The 22,511-nt window shown below is 44.3% G+C and overlaps 1 protein-coding gene across 1 annotated transcript in view; it reads right to left on the reverse strand.

The window, feature by feature from the left end:
- Positions 1-21,516, reverse strand: part of NUDCD3 (NudC domain containing 3) — a 140,640-nt gene extending 119,124 nt beyond the window's left edge. Inside the window, exons 1-2 of the mRNA XM_006832094.1 lie at positions 21,325-21,516; positions 12,635-12,954 (exon numbers count right to left, since the gene is read on the reverse strand). Of these exons, the coding sequence (XP_006832157.1) occupies positions 12,635-12,954; positions 21,325-21,516 (512 nt within the window). The remainder of the gene's footprint in view (positions 1-12,634; positions 12,955-21,324) is intronic.
- Between the last annotated feature and the right edge of the window lie 995 nt (positions 21,517-22,511).

A 22,511-nucleotide genomic window follows, 5' to 3' on the forward strand; every position in this document is an offset into this window, starting at 1 on the left:
CAGCACTCTCTGCTTCACATCTGGGTTTGGTAATCCATTGCAAAGGACACACACACAGACCATACTCCTAATACTCAGATTATGGGGTTTATTAGGGAAGTGAACAGGGCACAATTCAGGATCAGAAACCACTCCGGACACAGCAGTCAGGAGCGCCTCTTCTCTGAAGCTCTGCGGGCACACCTGTCTTCCATCCCTCTGCCACGTGGCTCCTTGGCTTCTGCCCTGCTCCATTAGGTCTGTAAATGTGCAAAGGGCACCGTAAGCCAGTGTCCTGCCTACAGGAGCTCACCTGTACTGGGTCCATGCTGCCTCTCCATTATCACCTCTACTACCACCTCTATTGCTTGTCTGAGATGTCACTGCCAGTTTTCCCCCAATCCATGGGTTCTCTTTTTATTATTCTGGTGAAATGTTTGATGCACATAAATGTCTATTAGGAGGTCCTAGTCATGTATTTTGTCTTCTGCTGTTTACGTGTTATTGTCAGTTTGATAGTCTATTTACGCCATATATCAGAGTCTCTCAATTTGCCCCGACTTTTTCATTGATGATCTTTATAATTCTAGGTTTTATATGTAGGTCTATAATCCACGCTGAGTTCATTTTTGTGTATGTTGTGAAATACGGGTGTTGTTTCGTTCTTCTGAAAATGGATTTTCAGTTTTGTCAGCACCATTTACTGAAAGGACTATCTCTTACCCATTTAATGAGTCTAGGCCCTCTGTCGAAGATCAACTGACAAAGGATTTACTTCTGGATTCTCAATTCTGTTCCGCTGACCTATGGGCCATGCATTGTTAACAGCATCCAGCTGTTTTGACTATTGTGGCTGTGTAGTATATTTTGAAAATGGGAAGTAATTAGTCTCCTGCTTCGTCCTTCTTTTTCAGTAAGGCTTTGATTACCCATGGTCTCTTTCCTTTCCATAAAAGTTAGTGATTAGTTTTCCCATCTCTTCAAATAATAGCACTGACATTAGATATGGATTACATATGGAATCTACAGATTTTGTATGTACAGCATCATATCATCAGCAAATACAGCTTTACTTCTTCTTTATAAATTGAATGTGTTTAAAGTTCCTTCTTTGTCTTAGAGCTCTGGCTAAGACTTGCAGCACAACACTGAATAGGAGTGGGGAGAGAAGGGCATCCTTGTCTGGTTCCTGTCCACAGTGGAAAGGCTTTCCGTTTCTCTCCACTGGGAGGAATGCTGGCTTGCTGTTAGTTTTCATTCTGGCTATGCTGGCTGTGTTCTTAATTATGTTGACGAATTTCCCTTCTACTCCTATTTTGTTGAGTGTTTTTTTAGTCAGGAATGAATGTTGGATTTTTTCAAATGCTTTTTCTGCATCAGTTGATACAATCGTGAAGGATTTTTTCCTTTATGTGGTAGATAACATTGGTTGCTTTTATGACACTTGATATGAATCTCACTTAGTCGTGACGGTTTGTTTGGTTTTTGTTGTTGTTTTGATATGTTGGATTCTATTGGCTAGAAATTTTTTTTGATGTTTTTTGCATCTACGTTCATGAGGGATATTGGTCTATAATTTTCATTTTTAGTGAATTCTTTCCCTGATTTTGGTATCCAAAATTAATTCCTTTTCTGTATTTTAGAACAGCTTGAATGGAATTGGTGTCAGTTCCTCTTTGAATGTCTAGTAGAATTCATCAGTAAAGTCATCTGGGCCTGGAATTTTATTAGTTGGGAGTCTTTTAATTACTTGATAAATTTCTTCTTTGGTTATAGGTCTTTTCAAGTTTTCTACATCAGTCCTCATTAGTTTAGGTAAGTGCTGTGTTTCTAGAAATGCGTCCATGTCTTCCAGACTGTCAAATTTGTTAAGAGTACAATTCTTCGTACGATCCTGTTACCCTTTTTATTTCCATTGGTTGTTGTGGTGGCACCTACAATATTTCTTATTCGTGTTTTCTGTACGGTCTCCTTTTCTTTTGCCATATTTGCCAATGGTTTATTGATTTGGGGGATACTTTCAAAGAACCAACTTCTTGTCTTGTTCATTCTTTCCACTGTCTCTATTTTCTAATTCATTTATTTCTGCTGAAACCTTTGTTGGGCCTGCTCTTCTGGTGCTGTGCCTTCCTTAACCTTTGGAGATACTGGGTTAAGGTGCTGACTGGGTTCTTTCTTCTCTTTGGATGCATGCCCTTAGTGCTGGAAATTGCTAAGCACTGCTTTTGTTGGGTCACAAAGGCTTTCTATGTTGTGTATTCATTCTGGCTCAATTCTAAAAAATTTATTTCATGTTTTTATTTGTTCTATTGCCCAGTAGCTTTTAAGTAGGGTATTATTCAGTTTCCATGGATTTGACTTTTGTCCCCTTGATATTCCTGTTGTTGAGTTCTAATGTTATAGTGTAGTAATCTGGGAAGAAGCTTCATAGTATTTTGTTTTCCAATTAATTGAGGTTTGCTTTGTGGCCTTAACATACGCTCTATTCTCGAGAATATTCCATGTGTACTGGAAACGAATGTATATTGTGTTGTTGTTGGGCTGAGTACTCTGTGTAAGTCTATGAGGTCAAGTTGGTTGATTTTGTTTAGTTCTTTAGTTATCTTCCTTGAGTTTTTTCTAGTTGTTCTGGTCCTTTATCCAAAACGGTATATTAAAATTTCATATTATTATTGTAGTCTATTTCTTCAGTTCTATTAGAGTTGATGTGTTTTGAGGTCTTTCATTGGGAGCTTAGATATTTATTATGGATCTATCTTATTTAATTGGCCCTTTAATCATGGCCATTTTTTTGTCCCTCATGATGGTTTTTGCCATAAAGTCTACTTTATCAGAAATTAATATTGTCACAGTCTTGCTCATTTTTGATCTTTAGCTTCTTTACTCCCCTCATCCTTTGATTTTTAGTCTACTTTTGTCTTCATGTGTATGGTATCTCTTGTAGACAGCATATTGAAGGATTCTATTTTCTTATGCTGCTGCTCTCTATCTGCTTCTTGACTGGTGCATTTAATCCATTCACATTCAGGGCAATTGTCGTTAGGTAGGAACTGATGTCATTTTGCTCTGTGTGTGTATGTGTGTGTGTGTTTGTTTTTTCAGTTGCTTTTGTTAACTTTTGGAGGTGTTTCTAGTTTCTTTATTTCATATAAACTTCTGCACTGAGTTCATTTTGTTTCTAGGTTTTCTTTTCGGTTTCTTTGATGTTGTTTTTTTGTTTTTTTAAGTTTTTATTGTGAACTGATAGTTTACATGGGAGAACATCGGCTTTACATCATCGTTTCATTGCAATGATTACAATCTCCTCAGGGCATCATCATTCAACAATATTTGGTTCCATTCCCTCTGGTTTTAGTTGGTTTTTTTTTTTTTTGGCAGGTGAGTGGAGGTGTTCACAAAAACACTCAGGAATAGATAGTAATTTAAACAACCAAAGGGCCACATTTTGCAAGCCTGCTCATTGATGTTGTTTTAATGTTTACTAAATCTTTCTGATTTTCCTCTTTTATTTTGATGTGAAGGTGTATTCTTTCAGGTTACTCTGCAATTCACTGAATTTTTTGCCACTTAAAAGTCAATTTTATCTCAAAACCTATTTGACCTCCTCACTATTTAGAGGTTCTGTATCTACGCTATTCCTTCATTTTGCTTTGCAGTTGACTGACTTTATTATAAATTGTTATCTCTGGTTCCCTTATTTTCAGTCTTTTAGGATTGCTTTACTTTGGATACTTCTATATCAAGGAGTCCTGGTATGGCGCTGTCGGTTAATGCGCCAGACTGCAAAGCCGTTTAAACTGCAAGTTGGTGGTTCGAGCACCTCGGAAACACCATACAGGGTCGCTATGGGTCAGAACCAACTCGACAGCACTTCACAACAACACCGAGTTCTGGCTGGTGTTGTCATGTATGTTAATCTCAGGTTGCTGTTGGCTGTTGCTGGCTCTTAGTCCAAAGAATACCTTTTATAAACAACTTTTATAATCAGACCAACTTTATAAATAACTTCTTTATAAAGTTGGTCTGATTATTACAATTCACTTTAATTTCTGTTTATCTGAGACTGTCCTAATTTCACTGTTGTATTTGAGGGACAGCTTTGCTAGGTAGATAATCTCTAGGTTGGAAATTTTTTTCTTTCAGAGTGCTGCATATGCCATCCTATTACCTGCATGATTTCTGCTAAGAAATCAGAGCTTAGTCTTATTGGTTCTCCTTTGTAGGTAACTTTTCTTCTTTCCCAAGCTGCTCTCCAGATCCTTTCCTTGTCTTTGGTTTTGGAACATTTGATTATGGTGATTTTCCTTTGGGATCTAGCCTGTTTGGGGTTCATTTAGCTTCTTGAATAGTTATCTACTGGTATTTCATGATGTCAGGGAAACGTTCTTTCAGCAAGTTTGCAACAATTTTCTCCCTGTTTTTTATCGTCCTTTCCTGTTTTGAAATTCCAATCACCTGTAAGCTATTACACTCTTCAAGGTGTCCCACACTACTGTTAGGCTTTCTTTGGATTTTTTCACTAATTGTCCTTCACGTTCACCAATTTGGGCTTCTACTGCTTTGAGTGTCCTCCTCTGCCCTGTCCACATGCTTTCTACTTCCAAAATCTGAGCACTAATCTTCTGCATTTCTAATAGCAGGTTTTCTGTTGTTTCGAATTTTATTTGTTCTTGTTGTATTTTCCTGTCTTCTTGTAAAATTTTTTCTGTGTTCTCCTTGCTTTCCTCGATCCACTGATGGTACCTAAATATCATTCTTTGATTTCTTTCTCAAGTAGATCATTATCTTTACTTCCTCAGAGATTTTTCTGCCTCTGCCTTTTTTTTCTGCCTCTCTGGTTGCTTTATGTGACCTAAAACAGCTCACATGATACCACTGTGTTTGCATTTGGCTGATGAACGTGTGTGCACCTCGGTTTCAGGTGGTTTGGCGGGTGCTGGCTGCTGGCTGGCATTGACCAGGTGGTACAGGAGCGGGCACTGGCTCTTTCCTAGTGGACACGGTTGCTGTCTCCTGTTGGGTGGGACAAGAACAGAAACACACAAGGAAACATAAAAGAACAAGCAAACAACAGGAGAAACAGAACAGCATACAGGAGAAAAAAGAAACAAAGCCAGGCAGTGACAAGAAAAAGAGAAAACAAGGAAAATACAGTTGTACAAGAAAAATTACATACAGGACAGTAATTATTTATTATGGCCCTTCTAGCCACATTTCTCTGTTTTGTGGAATACTGCAAACACTGGCCTCTCTGCCTGTGCTTCCAGACCCAGTGTCAAATCAGTGGCTAAGGACTAAAGGTGGGGTGGTGCTGTGCGCCAATGCGCCAGACCGCAAAGTCATTTGAATTGCAAGGTCGGCGGTTCAAGCTCACCAGATGCTCCTTGGAAACCCATACAGGGTCGCTAAGAGTCAGAATGGATTCAACAGCACTTAACAACAACAAGAAGGAGCAAAATTTACTTTGGGGGCGTGGTCCGACTCAAATTTCTAAGATTACTTTGGACAAGTTCGCTCTCTTGTCCTGAATCTTACATCTGGTCCATGCCGTCTGACCCAGTTTGTGGGACTTTCGGCCCATCACCTGACCTGATTCTCCAGCTCCTGCAGCTTCATGCATCAACAGCCTGCCATCTGACCTGCTAATCTGGGTCCCTCTGCTCCTGAGACTCTGGGTGAGAAGATTCCTCCAGAATGCTCTCTGAACTGTGGATCTGGCACTCGCCAGCCTCCACAATTGTGTGAGCTGTTTCTTCTGACCACTGTGAGTTCTGTGAGACACTGCACTGTGCTGCAGAACCCTGGGACTCAAGGGCAGGGAGGGGTGATGATCGATACCAAGGACTATGGGGGTAGAACACATCCGAGAGGTCCAACAATTGGGAAAATTTTAACCTCTAACTCATAGGGACCAGCCTTCTAAAGGAAATTACTCATGCTTAAGAGAGAGAAAAGAAAAGAGAAAAAAAAGAAAACACTAAAAAAACAGAGAGACGGAACAAAGACGAGAAGACTCAAGAGCAGTACAGAGAAACTAAGTGAGAACAAGAGGGCAGAGATGAGAAACAGAAGAAAAAATTATACCATTAGTTAGAAAGGATAAAAATCAAGTGAAGGGAAAAAGAGAAAGAGGAAAAAAGAATAATAAAAACAACGAAACAATGTAAGAAAAACAGACAACAACAAATAAAGTGCAGTTATTTGAACCAAAGAGGAGAAAATTCTGGGTGGCAGGAAACTCCCGAGGCAGGTGAAGGAGGGAAATGGAGGCTGAGCCCCAGGTCTCGGGGAGCTCCTATGGACCCAGGAGGTGTCTATGTTCAGGGTACCCAATCCAGAAGTAGTTCATAGGGACCCTTCGGGGTGCTAGTTTATGTGTGTTAGAACCAGAGGGTGGCTGATTACACAGGTTCCTGCTTGTCTGAAAGCTCTACCTGGAGGCGCTGTGGGCTCAGTAGATCTGAGGGAGAGTCTACCTGAGTCTAGGTGCCAAGGGGGACAGCTAGGACCTCCTGGGACTACAGGGCTGTTATCCAGGGATGTAGGGAACAAGAATCACGCCTCTTCAGTTGCCCACGTAAATCAGCAGAGTCAGGCCATCTGTCTATATCTCCAAAGCTGCTGATAAAATCCAAGATGGCCCCTCCGTCTCCTTCTTTCTCAGCACCTGCTCCACTTTCCCCTCAGTAGGTATTGTCTCCACGTCTCTAACCTATCCTGTGATGCACAGTTTCAGGACTGTCCTGTGTGTCTGCTTCATTAGGTCTCCTGGATCTTTGTTGGAGAGAGTCTGTAGAATGTTGGCCCCATCCACCACCTTTCAGGAAGGCTCCTGGCTCTTCTTTCTCGATGGTCCTGGGATCATCTGTTCTTGCTTCTGAAATGGCTCCTTTAAAATCTAGAGGGATGGCAAAACTAACCAATGCCAGAGTTAGATTACGGTACTGGCATGATCTTGAGAATTATTGGAATTCCGGAACAAGATGAATCATACAAGACCACAGAGCAGATAGCTGAAGAGCTGCTAGAAGAAAATTTCCCTGACATCCTGAAAAATGAAAAGATAGGCATTCAAGAAGCTCAACAAACCCCAGCCCAGGAAGGATAGACCTCAAAAGAAAATCACCAAAACATACCATAATCAAGCTCTCCAAAATCAAAGACAAAGAGAGAATCCTTAAAGCAGCTAGAAAAAGACAAAGGTGAGAAGGGATAGGAAGGTGGGTAGAATGGAAATAGGAACCACAGGGAGGAAGCAGGACAACTGTTGTTGCAGGGAGGAGACTGTTAATCACTGAGATGAAACAAAGTGTATCATCTGTTGAATGTAAAGTTGATGATTTTCTCTGTAAACTTTCATCTAAGTCACAATAAAGTTTTTTAAAAGGTTTTCCCAGAGAAGAAGAGGGAAAAAAATAAGAGTAACCTGCTATAATTTGATGAACTTTACCTATACTTATGGACATAGTAGCTCAAAAAAGGGAACAAATCTTTACAGCAAGGATCATTCCTACCCCCAAAGTACAAAGGGTTGACAGCGATCGATGGGCAGCTTAGACGTTGGCTACCCAAAATGGGGTGGGGTGGGGGAGAGCTGCTATAAAGGCAAGAAGTGACTGGCTTACAAGCTTTCAAGAGTAAGCCTAGTTCCAGACAGGGCGGGGGAAGGTAGAATCACCACTGAATGATTTCCAATCGTGCCCAGGCCAGCTGAAACAACTCCACCCATGACATTTGTTGTTGTTGTTGTTGTGATGTGCCGTGGAGTCGGTTCCGACTCATAGCGACCCTGTACAGGGTTTCTGAGGCTATAAATCTTTACAGGAGCAGAAAGCCTCATCTTTCTCCCGCGGAACAGCTGGTAGTTTCAAACTGCTGACCATGAGGTTTGCAGCCCGATTTGTACACAGGGGCAAAATGATGTGCCTAATTTACTGCACCAATAGACTCTCAAACACAACTACAAAATGCATGAACAGGAGACAAAAGACTTTATCGGATGAGTATAAACAGAAGCCTATAGACTGGGACGGTAAAGTGGAGGGCCCACACAAAACAGAAAGACCCAACAAGATGGACTGACAAAGTGGTAGCAACAATGGGCTCAGACATAAGCACTGTGAGGACGGCACAGGACTGGGCACTGCTTCATTCTGTTGTGCATATGGTTGCTATGAGCCATAGCTGACTTGACAATACCCAATGCTGTGCATCAGAACTGGACTGCTAACTGCAAGGTTGGTGGTTCAAACCCACCAGCTGCTCCTTAGGAAGCCTATACAGAGTCTCTATGAGTTAGAACCAACTAGCTGACATGTAATAGCAAGAGAGACTCGGAAAAAACCCTAGGGAATAACATATTCAGTAAGGGTCTAAACTCTAAAATATATACAAAACTTCAGTAATTCAACAACAAAAAGACAAATAACCCAATTTAAAAACAGGCAAAAAGCAAGAGCAGATACTTTGCCAAAAAGGACTCTTAACTGCCAACAGACCTAAGATGCTCTCCATCACTGGTCCTCACCCACCCGCAGCCAGGGAGTTGATTCCAACTGCCAGAGCTCCTGTCCTGTGCAGGGCCTCTGAGGCTGTTAAGCCTTCCCACAGAGTAGCTGCTAGGTTTGAGCTGCTGACCTTGAATACAGTAGTTCAATTCTCACTCTTATGCTGCCAGGGAGTCAATTTTGACTCAGAGAGAACCTGATACGGTTTCCAAGGCTACAGATCTCTACGGGAGCAGAAGTCTCATCTTTTTCTTGAAGAAGCTCTGTTAAGTTTGAACCACTAACCTTGTAAGTCCAGTGCTTATCCTACAGTGCCACACCAGGATTTCTCATTAGCCATTGGTGGTGGTGGTTGTGTGCCACCAAGCTGTTCCGATTCACAGCAACCCTACACAGGATTTACAAGGCAGTAAATCTTTACGGAAGGAGAAAACCTCATCTTTTTCCCACAGAGCAACCAGTAGATTCAAACTACTGACCTTGTGGTTGGTTAGCAGCCCAGCTCCTAATCTACTACACCACCAGGGCACCTTCATTATCCATTGTTGTTGTTGTTGTTGTGAAGTGCCATCAAGTCACTTCTGACTCACAGAGACCTGCATAGGGTTTCCAAGGAGCAGCTGGTGGGTTTGAACTGCTGACCCTGTGGCTTGCAGTCCAGTGCTGATCCTACAGCGCCACACCAGGAAATGCAAATCAAAACTACAATGAATACTTATTCAAATGGCACACACACACAAAAAAAACTAACCAACAGAAAACAACAAATCCTGGTGTGGTTTTAGGAGACTGGATCCCTTATTCACTACTGTAAGGACTGTAAAATGGTACAGCTACCATGGAAAATGGTATGTGGTGTCTCCTCAAAAAGTTAGAAGTAGAAATACTTTGGGGTCCAGCAATCCCACTTTTAGGGATATACCCTAGAGATCTAACAGCAGGACCACAAATAAAAATATGCACACCTATATTCATCACTAAAGGAGGAGCTCTGGTAGCGTAGTGGTTACGAATCGGACTGCGAACCTTAAGGCCAGCAGTTCGAAACTACCAGGCGCTCCGCGGGAGAAAGATGAGGCATTCTGCTCCCGTAAAGATTTACAGCCTCGGAAACCCTGTACAGGGTTCGCTATGGGTCGAAAACGACTCGACGGCATTTAACAACAACAACAATATTCATCACTAAGGAGCTCTGGTAGCATAGTGGTTACGAATCGGGCTGTGAACAGTTCGAAACTACCAGCTGTTCCACGGGAGAAAGATGAGGCTATCTGCTCCCGTAAAGGTTTACAGCCTCAGAAGCCCTGTACAAGGTCGCTATGAGTCGGAACCGACTCCACGGCACATAACAACAACAAATGTTCATCACTACTTTATATAAAATAGTAAAAAAATGGAAGTAACCTAACTGCCCACCAATGGATGAAAGGATAAAAAAAAATGTGGTACATACGAGGTTAAGTAAAAAAGTACTGCTATAAAATCTAAGAAACCCTATCATATGAAAATATCACAATGTGTAGCTCTTGTTTCTCAGCAGCTCCTCCATCTAGGTGTACAGACTTCTAACAGCAGTGTCTCCAGCTCGCAAGCCTTCCACAGAGAATCCTGTGCTCACCTCATGCCGCTGAGTGCCTGTACAGGATTCCAAGGCTGCAAGTCTTTGCAGGAGCACACAGCCTCATCATTCTCCCAAGCAGCAGCTGGTGGACTTGAGCCAGCAACCTTGAGGTCTGCAGTCCAGTGCTTATCCTACAGGGTCGTGAAGCTCTGACATCAGACCTCATTTACATCCCACCACAGGGTGCAGTTTGGGTATCCTCAAGGGTCTCAGACAGTCTGAAGCAGCAAGATGAGGGCTATAGGGCAACCTTTTGAAATTTTCCCAAGGGAATTCTCTTATGGTAGCCCTCACAGGAGAAGACTAAGCAAGTGCTTTGTCAAGACAGAAAAAATCCCCTGGCCTTTGTCTCACCAATGCAGTTTTCTACTCTCTTCAAAGTGCTTCCCAATAAGCCATCATGATCGCCTTGTGCCCTTGGAGAAAATCTATTATGATTATCTCTTGGGAATCCCCCAAAATAGCTGCCATAACCTTCTACACTGACCTCTCTGCGTTGACTTTAACTGGCCTACCAGATCACCTCAGAATCCAGTTTTGATTGGGCCGTTTTTGAAGACACCCTGATGAGACTGAAACAAGTGTGTCCCTGAGAGAGCTTCTCTGCAGCCATCCACTGATTCAGAGACATGTTCAAACATATTTTGTTTGGAAAAAAACCACACGTGTATGAAGTGGTATCCTAGTAGCAAGACTTTTGGACTGATCTGCATCACACAATGGAATACCACACAGCCGTAAGAATAATGGTGTTGTTGCTGAGTGCCGTTGAGTCAGTTCCGACTTATAACAACCCTGTACAGAGTTGCCCAGGAGCGGCCGGGGAGGCTGAACTGCCAATCTTGCGGTTCAAATTGACCATGCAGTCCAGCGCATTAACCCGCAGAGCCACACTCAGAGTACTGATGAATTCTTGAAAATCTCATCATGTGGATTATCTAGAGGACAGTATGCTGAGTGAACTCAGGCAGTCACAGATCGACAGGCACTCTGTGATCATAGTTCTGTGAGACAAAACTGTTACTCAGAGACCAATGCATGTGCTCACTACCAGGGACGGGGGAGCTGGGAGGGAAGTACCCTCAAAATAGAGGACAACTATGAATCTTGGATGGGAAAGATAGAATCAAATATGGGTGATGTGCACACAAACTGACCAAGGTCAATAATGTCATGTACAAGAGAAAAGGATGTTTTCAGCAATTGATAAGACAAATAAATTTGGAAACAAAACCAACAATAACCAAAAAAATAGGTATATGGTTACACACTGTAGACAGAGGCATCTAAGTATGTGAGTATGAATGTCTGGGTACATATACACACAGAGCGAAGCGTCTATGAGTACATGTACATACAGATACATGTGTGGATGTGTATCCACATACATCCTAAGTCACGTAGGGGACACAGGTACAGACACTTCTTCAACAAAAGCAAACACCTCACTAGACTGGTTTGGGAGTTCAATGACTTTGGACCATAGTCTCATGGGGAAACTAGTTTATTGGCATGATATAGTTCATGTGTTTGTTCTACAGTCCAGTGTGGTGATTAGCATCTGGGGTCTTGAGAGCTTACAAGTGGCCATCAAAAGAAAACACAACTGTTGGTCTCTACTTGTCTAAAATCAAAGAGGAAAAAGGAAATCAAGAACTCAGGGAAGAGATATAGGACTAACAGTCGGCACAAACCACACAGCCTCATCTACCCTGAGACCAGAACAATGGTGCCCAGCTACTACTGATAATTTGACTGGACCCTTCAAAAATGGGAGAAAAAATAAAGGGCAGAACTGACATTCTGGCTGGACCTGATAAGACTAATCTCCCTGAAACTAAAAAGTTCTATGGAAAAATGGAATTAAAAGATAAAGGAATTTTTCTACGAACTTTCAGAAGCCCCTTGTATACTTTAAACCTTGAACTGAAATTATCCCTTGAAGTCACCTGTTAGCTAAATAACAGATTGGATCGTAAAATAACTATCACCCATGAGTAATACTCTTCTTTAAAAAAAGGAAGAAAATAAACTGTGGGGAAAAGTTATCGTAAAGCCAATATGAAAACGAGATGGGAGAAACTAGAGAACTGGAAATGGTAAAACCAAGGCAGACTGAACGGAAATAATGGCACATTATGAGAAACGTACCCTGTACCACTGAACACCTGGTGTAGAAAATGCTAAATGGGAACTTCATTTACCCTGTAAACTCTCACCTCAAATACATTTTTTTTCTTTTCCTTCCCCCAACTTCACCCCCGTTAGTATGCGGCTTGCCCTTTAGACAATGATTTACCCTCCTTCCCCGCCACTCCCACCCTGGTAACCATCAAAGAATCTTTCTTTTGGTATGAAAACCTTTTCTTCACTTTTTATAACAGTGGTCTCATATAGTGTTTGTCCCTTTGTGATGGACTTATTTCACTCAGCAAAATGTCATTGGGTTTTATCCAATTATCAATTTTTTTTTTAATTTTTCTTTTTTCTACACTAAAGTAGAAAGCTGCAAAGTAGAAACTCTTACTTGGGAAGGGCTGGTGGTTCCCTGGGGACTTCAGCAGGGTCAGAAACTGCTCCAGAAGGTTCTGCCCCCTCCAGCTCCGCCCCCTGTGTGCCTGGAGTCTGTACCGGCTCCACTTCCACAGGCCCCTCCAAAGGCCCCTCCAACTCCGTAGTGGAATCAACCTCTACTTCCTGAACCGGCGCAGGGACTGGCTCCTTCTCAGTCGTGGCAGCTGCTAGAGTTCTTGCCTTTTCTTCTTCCTTTCTTTTGATTTTCTCTTCAAGGTCCTTTTTCCTCTTTTCATCATCCTGACGAGCCATGTGATCGAAGCTTTTGAACACCTAAAATCAAACAGCAATCAATTATCTGTCTAGTACTGTACCACACATTCTTACAGAACTGTAGCAAAGCCTGGTAAGAATGAAAAAGTGGCAGAGAGGTCCCATGATGACAAGTCCCACCATGACAAAATAGAAATGAACTTCAACGTTGCCAAAAGTTACTTTGAAAATAATCAATAAAATAAAAAACCCACAAGCCATGACTCACAATATTTACACACCTATGTGTGTAAATCCTTTCTAGTTGAAAGAAAGCACAACTAGATGTTTGTAACCATCGTTATCTTTGTGCTGCCTGACAGTCTTGCACACAATACAAAGGAACACACTGCGCTCATGTTGATAGTTGTAGAGGCACCAGGATCGGTGCCTCTGGAGGATAGGCACTGGACTGCTAACTACAAGGTCAGCAGGTCAAACCCTCCAACTGCTCTCAGAAACCCTACACAAGTGTCACTCTGAGTCAAAACCGATCCAACAGCACACAATTAACAACAAAGGCACCAAATAACTCAGGTTCAAAACATGAAGATAAAATTTAGTCAACTTCAATCCACAACCAGTCCACAGAACCAAGTGTATTAGCTAGTGTTGCCATCTCTCCCACAATGTGAGGGCTAAGGAAAGGTATGAGACTTAGAAAACTTAGCAATCTAATTTAAAAAACATCTACTACGTGTCTATATTACGCAAAGAGCAAACACACAAAGTACAGAAAACTGACATCTCATACCCTCTGCTGTTATTGCTAAGTGCCATCGTGTTGGTTCCAACATCGTGTTGGTGACTATGATAAGGTCTCGTCCTTCTAGCTCAGAGACGGCAGGGTTAGCACCATCGCTGCGCCTACAGACCCTCTGTCTGTTGTTGTTAAGTGCTGTGAGTCAGTACGATTCAGGGTTTCCAGGGAGTGGGTGGTGAGTTTCACCCACCGACCTTGCAGTCTAGTGCTTATCCTATAGCGCCACTCCAGGACTGAGCATTCCAAATTCGGGTAAGTGAACCAGAGACTTCATCTTTTCTGGGACACAGTCACTACCGTGGAAATCCTGGGACTTTTCCTCCAACACCAGGAAGTCCCCCCACACACAAACACTCTGATACGAAAACGGCTGTGATGCCTGTCTGATTACAAATAGGGACTGAGCATTTCTGATGAAAGAAACCTAAGGAGCTTCTCGGAAGAAAAGGGATGGCCCTGGAGTGAAAGGTGGAGCTACCTGAGGAAACAATGTGAGGAAACGTGATTCTAAGAAAGCAGGTCAATCCAATCCCAAAACGTTCATCAGTAAGAAACTGCAAGATCTCCAAAGGTAACTGAAGTAATGGCTTCTGTATTTTGCTGTTGTTAAGTGCTGTCAAGTCGGTTCCAGCTCATAGCTACCCTGTATAGGGTTTCTGAGAAGTGACTGGTGAGCTTGAACCGCCAACCTTGCGGTTCAAAACGACCTTGTGGTCCAGCCCATTAACCGGCAGCACCACACCAGGACTCCTGTAAAGGATGAGATATCAGCCTTTACACGTGTGATTTTAAAGGACCAGAATGCAGAAATCCTACATAAATGTTTTGAGCACAGACCTGAAAAAAATGAATGAAAAAAGGTTGTTGTTGTTGTTGCTAAGGGACTCTATACAGGGTTTCCGAAGAGTGGTTTATCGGGTTTGAACTGTTGACCTTACAGTTAGCAGTCCACTGCTTGTGCTCAGAGCAACACCAGGACTTGGTTAGAAGGGCCTAACATGCTACACTACTACCAAATGTTTTTACATTCTCTCAAAGCTCACTCCAAAATCCTGAGAGAGTGACAATGTTGGCATTCAAAGATGAAAAAATAAGACTCACAGAGATGAAGTCAGTGGCCCAAGGCCCTGACTGAGACTAGAAAATAAAACATTACACAAGAAGTGCCAAACAAAGCACATACCAGCAGAGGAAAAGAAATGCAATTCTAAGGCTAAAACCATAGAATTCATACAGGCTTGACCCTAACTCACACGGGTATTATGAACTGGGAGCTTCTGCTCTTTTGCCCCATAGTTGTTTATCTTGACACCCAGATTGTCAACTTAACTCCACAAAGCAAAGCAACAACAACAAAGGAAAGCAACAGGGAGGCCTCCCCCGCAACACCTCTGAGCTACTACTCCAGGCCCTTCAAGGACTGTGCAGGGCCTCTGCCTTGGCCTGCACTTCTAGCCCCCACAACCTACCTACATGTCCTCACCAAAGACGCTCTTTCATGCCTACCAACCTCCCACTCACAACTCTAGACTCCCAAACGAAGCAACTACAAGAGGTTTCTGTGGTCCTCCAATCACGCTCTCAACCAAAAAATGGTGAAGGGGCTTTCCCCGTTTTCCGCCACAGCTGGGTAAAGAGAAGGAGGCTGGCTTCCTCACAATCCTGCCAGGGTTCTGCTAGGCAGCACTTCTCACACTGGCCTCCAGGGCAGGCACAGAGTCAGCTGTAACCAAAGCATGCTACTCAGAACAAGCCTTCCCTTCAAACATACTATTGTGGAGCAGAATGCAATGTCCACAGGTATCTCTGGAAGACAGCCATCCCACTGAGGGTCCTTCAAGCTGTGCACCCAGATCTTAAGGCTTTAGAAACAATCTGGAGTAAAGTTCGACAAGCCTAACACGATATAATAGTCCACTCCCAAAATATAAGGGGAAAGCGTTCAAGTTCCAGAATCAACTTCCAGAAGCCCAACACTCCCATCCAAACCCTCTTTCCCTATGTTCAGAAGATACATCAACATCCCACTTCAAGCAGAGTGACTACAGTTGGGATGTGTGTAACCAGTCCAGGCAGACTGAGACCACCAACTTCTGAAGCCACATTGTGTGGCAGACAACAAAGCCGGAGCCCTACACCAGCCAAGCCCCACACCAGCTGTGTCCTACGACAAGCTCAACTTCCCTCTCCCTCTCCCTCCCCTGGTCACCTGGAGCTAAATCAGCAGGTACTGGCTGACACCCTCCACTTCACACCCCAAACCAAAAACCCACTGTCACTGAGTCAATTCCGACTCCCAGAGACCCAATAGAACAGAGGAGAGAACCGCCTCACAGGAATTCTGAGACTACTACAGTCTTTATGAAAGCAGATGGCGACATCTTTCTCCAGTGCAACAGGGGCTAGGTTCAAACCACCGACCTTTCACTTTACAAACCAGTGCTTAGCTCACTGTGCCATCAGGGCACCTATCACATCAGACCAGGCAGTCCCCTCAGAGTACCCGCCACAGCTCAAAAATCTGTAAGACTCCCTTCACTTTATTCAAACGAGCAGCCTTCCCACTAACCTTTGAGCCGGACAGTTCACAGGAGCGTCTCTGAACTCATCAGAAACAGACTACTCATCACAGATTTTCTGTGGTCAGGAAGGACACACACGGTGAGGTCTGGGTAGCACACATCTCCCACCTGTACATGGTCATGAACCAGCAAGTTCCATCCCAGGCTTGGTGCCCAGGCTGTCCGGCTCTTGGAACCCAGCACAAAGGGCCAAACTGTTTTCTGGAGCTCGCAGCCTTATGCCACCCACTCAGGGTCAGCGAGAACAAGCCCCTGAAAAGCAGACAGGGAAGCATGGGAGGAGGTGGGACAATGTCAGGAGATGACATCAAAGCAGATACCAAGTCACTTGACCGAACTCAGTACTTTAATATCCCATCCACAAGAAAACCCAAAGTGGAAACCATCTTTACAAGCATCCTTTCCAGAGGGGGTGCCATGGGGTTAAAATGCAAAGCCAACCTGTGACTTTGAGGCCTACAACTGCCTTCTCCATATACAGAAGCTGTATAATGAATCAAGAAGATCAAAGAACTGAAGCCTTTGAAACGGAACGTTGTAGAATGACGCCTTCGACTGCCAGAACAGGAGTCCTGGTGTGGCGCTCCTCAGAAACCCTACACAAAGTGGCTATGAGGTGGAACCGATCTGACGGAGCTTAATGACAACCACCAGAAGAACAAACAAATCTGTGTTGGAAGAAGTACAGCCAGAATGTTCTTTAGACAGATGGATGGCGAGACTTCACCTAACCTACTCTGGACACATTATCAGGAGGAACTGCTCCCTAGAGAAGGTTCCCATGCTTAGTAAAGCAACAGAGGACTCCCAGTGAGATGGGCTGCAACCAGGGGCTCAAACACAGCAACACAGCAGCAGCTGTTAGAATGGCACAGAGCTGGGCAGTGTTTCATCCTGTCTATAAAAGGTCAATGAGTCGGGGCCAACTGGATGGCACTTATCCACAATTTAAAAATAAACAGATCCCCAGGCCTCACCCTGCTGTGCTAACCCAAAGTACCCTGGGGCTGTGGGGACTTTTAAACTTCTTCGGAGACTCATGGACACTGCTCAATGGGATCCCCTTGAACTCAGCATCCTGCTCATTCACAACCACACCACACTTCACACCCCTCCACTCACACCTCTCTTAGCATTCCCCAAAGGCTCCGTTCTGCCACATCAACTTCAACCTGCCTAAAACTCAACTCTTCCCTAAACCCAGGTCACTTCAGTTAATGCCTTATCTTCACTCCACCATCCAAGTGTGACACCATGGAGCATTTTTAATCACCAGTCTTCTTCCTTTACCCGTGCTTCCCACCTTTGCCACGTCATTAAACTGACCACCAAGTCTTAACCTGAAGAGTGTCGAGAGCACTCCCAAATGTCTTATATACAGCTGCAGAAGAAATGAGTGTCAGTTCAGCTGTTAAATCAGGACAAAGACCAACCTCTCAGGTTAGGATCAGGGTTAAATACGTGTAACCTCCCAGCATGTCAAACATGTAATGAAATAACTAGTACATGCAAGTGTTCCATATGTCATTTTCAATCACCTGAGACAAAGGTGCTGTCACTAAACTACAGAAAAGTCATGTGACAGAGAAGAAAGAGTTAGAATCATAGACTTGAACTTTTGAGTCCAGCTCTATGATGAACTAGCTCTGAACTTAACTTTGTTATATATATAACTAATACCCTCATCTTTGTTATATATATAACTAATACCCTTTAACTTTGTTATATATATAACTAATACCCTCATCTCCCATCTATCTAGTTTGGAGGGAGAAAGATGAGGCTTTCTACTCCTGTAAAGATTTACAGCCTCGGAAACCCTGTACAGGGTCGCTATGGGTCGGAACCGACTCGACGGCACTTAACAACAACAACAACATCTAGTTTGGAAGGAGCTCTGGTAGCGCAGTGGTTACAAATCGGGCTGCTAACCTCAGGGTCATCAGTTCAAAACTATCAGCTGTTCCGCGGAAGAAAGATGAGGCTTTCTGCTCCCATAAAGATTTACAACCTCAGAAACCCTGTGCAGGATCTCTATGAGTTGGAACCAACACCACGGCACATAACAACAACAACAATCTGGTGTGGCGCTGTGGGTTAATGCGCTAGACTGAAAAGCCATTTGAGCTGCAAGGTCGGCGGTTCAAGCTCACCAGCTGCTCCTCGGAAACCCTATACAGGGTCGCTACGGGTCGGAACTGACTCAACAGCACTTAAAAACAACATCTCACAGGAACACTGTGAAGTTCAAATACCAAGACTTAAATGAAAGCATTAAACTACCATAACTCCTACGAAGAGCCCTGGTGGCACAGTGGGTTATGCGTCGGGCTGCTAACAAAAGTTTAGTGGTTCAAACCCACCAGTCAAGTCTGGGAGCAAGATGCAGCAGTCTGTTTCCAGAAAGACCAACAGCCTCGCACCCCTACAGAGCTGCTCTCCTCTGTCCCCACAGGCTCGCTGGAAGACACAATCGACTCTGCAGCAGGGGATTTTTTTTTAAGGTCCTGCTAAAAACTATTTCCTTCACTGTGAAAATATAGCTCTTCCTTTAAAAACTGGACACAGAAAGAAATACCATAGGATCTAGCAATCCCACTAGTATATAATATATATAGCATATAGAGTATAGATCCTAAAGAAATAAGAAGCCATGAGACAAACAGATATGTGTACATTCTCTGCAGCATTGTATTTTTGGGATTCCAAAGGGACAACCTTGATAGATTTTCTTAAAGGACTCAAAACGATCACAAGGGCTTATGAAAACTGCACTAGGGAGAGAAAGTCCAGAGAAAGTTGCACTGAGGAATTGTTTCCCATAACAATGCACTTATTCATTCTTCGATGATAGCAAGGGTTGTCCTACCACATTTCGGAACCCTTACCCCATTACCCTACAGCCCTGATCTCCCTTCAGACCAGCTTTTTGTTTTTAAAACTCAAATAACATTTGGAAGGAACACATTCCCAGTCTCCTGAGAATGCCAAAAGCACCCTTTAATGTGGTGTAAATCAGAAAGCACAGAATTCTTCCCGGAAGGGTTAGAGATGGAAACACTACTCTCAGAAGGATGAGGAGCTAGGTGGCAGATCAATAGAGAAACAGCAAACCAAGGACTTAATCTTTGTAAATGCCTTTTTACAGCAACACCAACAGAGACTATGCAACGTCGATGTCAACAGATAGAATACACAGGAATCAAACAGACTCCCTCTATAGAAAGAGACCATGGAGAAGCTCAGTACCAGCCCAAAGTACCTGTACAAGTAAAACAAGTTCACAAAAGCCAAAACATGACCTTGCATATGACCCACCTGCATTTAGAGACCATCTCAAGAACAGACGTGATACATCAGACAGTTGTGACCAGAGACCAGAGGAGTTGTGGGATGACATCAAGGACACCATCCATGAAGAAAGCAAAAGGTCATTAAGAAGACAAGGGATGAAAGAAAAGACTAAAATGGAGCCAGTAAAGGCAGCACCATTGGGGAAGGTGGTGGAGGACCAGGCAGCGTTTCATTCCATTGTGATAACAGGGTCACTATGATTCGTGACTGACTTGAAGGCACCTAAAACAAAACCAATACAGATGGTCCCTGGTTTATGAGAGGGGTCAGTCTGATAACTCTGACTGAAGTTGGTTCTAACGTAAGTAAAACGCCTTCTTTTTTCCCCTTTGAAAAAAAGAGAATCAGAAGAGACTCTAAAACTTGCTCTTGAATGTAGACAAGTTAAAGCACCTGGAAGAAATGGTGAAGTAAAAAAGCTGAGCACAAAAATTCAAAGGGCAGCTCAAGAAGATAAAGTATCATAATGAAATGTGTGAGGACCTGAATTAGAAAACCTAAGAGGCAGAACCCAGAAGTACTTCGCAAGCTGAAAGAACAGAAGAAAAATCTGACATCTCAGGTACAACCAAAGCGCTCTTCAGAAGCAAGGATAGTGAGACTTCAACTGGTACTTTAGTCTGGAGGGGCCAGTCCCAGAGAAACACATCATGTTTAGTAAGATGGTGTGTCAAAAAAGAAGATCTCCACTGAGATGGGCGGTCACAGTGGCAGGAATAAGGGGATCAAGCACAACAACTGTGAGGATGGCACAGGAACCAACAGTGTTACATTCTGTTGTGCACACGCACGCATAGGGTCGCTATGAGGCAGAATGGATTCCACTGCACCTGAAAACAGCTTGATTCTGTAGCAATATTTTTTCACTTACCCTAGTTCATCCAAGGTTAGTCCTGGTATAGCACTGTGCGTTAATGCAATGGACTGTAAAGTCAGTTTGCACCACAAGGTTGGCGGTTCAAGCTCACGAGCTGCTCCTTGGAAACCCTGTCAACGTTACTATGAGTCGGAACAGACTCGAAAGCACTTAACAACAAGTACAAGCAAAAGTATACAATCAACTTCACTGAAATCCAACAGCCCCTCATATTATGTTATCTGAAAAGTATAAACATATACCCAAACATACATTCAACGACATATGACGTCATCGTTGTTGTTGTTGAGCGCTGTGGAGTCGGTTCTGACTCGGCGAGACCCTGTATAGGGTTTCCGATTAGCAGCTGGTGTGTTTCAGCCGCCAAACCGTCGAACTTGTGGTTCGCAGTCCAGTGCTTACCCTACAGCGCCACGCCAGGTGCCAATCTAATCATAATACAAAATCTGTGCGACCTGGTAATTCAGGTTTCCTTCCACCTCCAGTCCTGGTCTCCTAGTTCCGGGGCAAGCAGATTACCGTGGATGCCAACTGCCCTTCCTCTCCCCGGACCTCGCATTTGCACCGTCTCCAGCCCGGGAACTGGGGGAGCGGGAGCCCAGACAGCTCGCTGACTGCCTGTGACCCCAGAGTTCTCCCGCGGGAGAGCCTGCTGGCGTCTGGGCTGACTGTCACAGCCCCTCCTGCTGGGGCTACGGAATCCTCGGGGGAAACTGAGGCAGGGGGCCCACTACGTAAAGGGAGAGCCAGAACGGCAGTCAGGGCGCTACCGAGCCGCGGACACGCGTCCGGCGCCGGCCCCGCTCCGCTGTTACCTGCAGCACCAGGGCCTGGGCCGCTCCCGGCGGAAAACCCATGCGGTCGGACGGGTGGCGCAGCAGCCGGTAGAAGTCGGTCTTGCGATAGAGGAAACCGAAAAACACCCGCAGAAAGTCCTGCACGTTGCCTACGTGCTGCAAGATGCCCAGAAGGGCCTGGTCGTACAACTCGGCTGCCCCAGGCTCCATGTCGTCCCGCCGGCCCGGAGGATCGCTCACGCTCGGCGAGGGGACGGAGCCTCCGGGAGCACTTCCGGCGTCTCCCGCTAACGGCTCCGGGGCCCGCACGGCTGCGGAACTTCCGGTCCGCTCCCTCTCCCCTCGCCCGGCTAGCGTGCAGAGTTCCTTCCGCCCCTGCGCGACCTTCCCGCCGGCCGATCCTCGCTAGAAGATCTCGACCTGGGAACCAACGTGGCTCCGAGCGGTAAAAGACCTGCGGCGAGTGTACCGGAGACGTTGAGGGGCCATCATGGAACCGGGCGGAAGAGCTGCGGCTGCGCGTCCGTTCACGTGAGCCCCAACGTCACCTGACCCTCCGGGTTTATCGTTGGTCCGCGGTGAGGGCAAAGCATGTATGTGGAGCCCTGGGGTGGCGCCGCGGCTAGTGCGCTGGACTGGAAGGTCGGCGGTTGAAATCCATAAGCCGCTCCTCTCCGACCTTGAGGTAAGCAGCCCGATTCGTAACCACTACGCTACCAGAGCTCTTTCACCCTAGACCCTATACACTCCTACAAATATGTAGCAAACACGTCAGTGCTTTTATTCAACGAAATTTATTAAGGGAACCAGTAAAATGGTGAAGCTAAGTCAAAGAGCATTTTGAGAAAAAAAACTAGAATAAAATTGCTAGGATTCATACAAGCTAACTAAACCGGTACATCTTTTCTAGTGTGTAAAATGACTTGACTTGCATCTCTATGGGTTCTAACCAATTAAAAAAAAACACACACCACAAAGTCAAAATCAGATAAATTGTTTTAAGACCAGTGGTTCTGAAACTTTGGGGACTTATGGTCAATTGTGGGTGTTAAGTGCGGTAGAGTATGTTCCACTCAAAGTGACCCTGTATAGGGTTTCTGAGGCTTTAAATCTTTTCAGGAGCAGAAAGTCTCATCTTTCTCCGCATGGTGAATGGTGGGCTCAAACAGCTGTGCTTATCAATCCAGTGCTTATCTCATGGAGCC

Source organism: Chrysochloris asiatica, unplaced genomic scaffold (genome assembly GCF_000296735.1).
Source record: "Chrysochloris asiatica unplaced genomic scaffold, ChrAsi1.0 scaffold00006, whole genome shotgun sequence".
In the NCBI taxonomy this organism is placed as follows: domain Eukaryota; kingdom Metazoa; phylum Chordata; class Mammalia; order Afrosoricida; family Chrysochloridae; genus Chrysochloris; species Chrysochloris asiatica.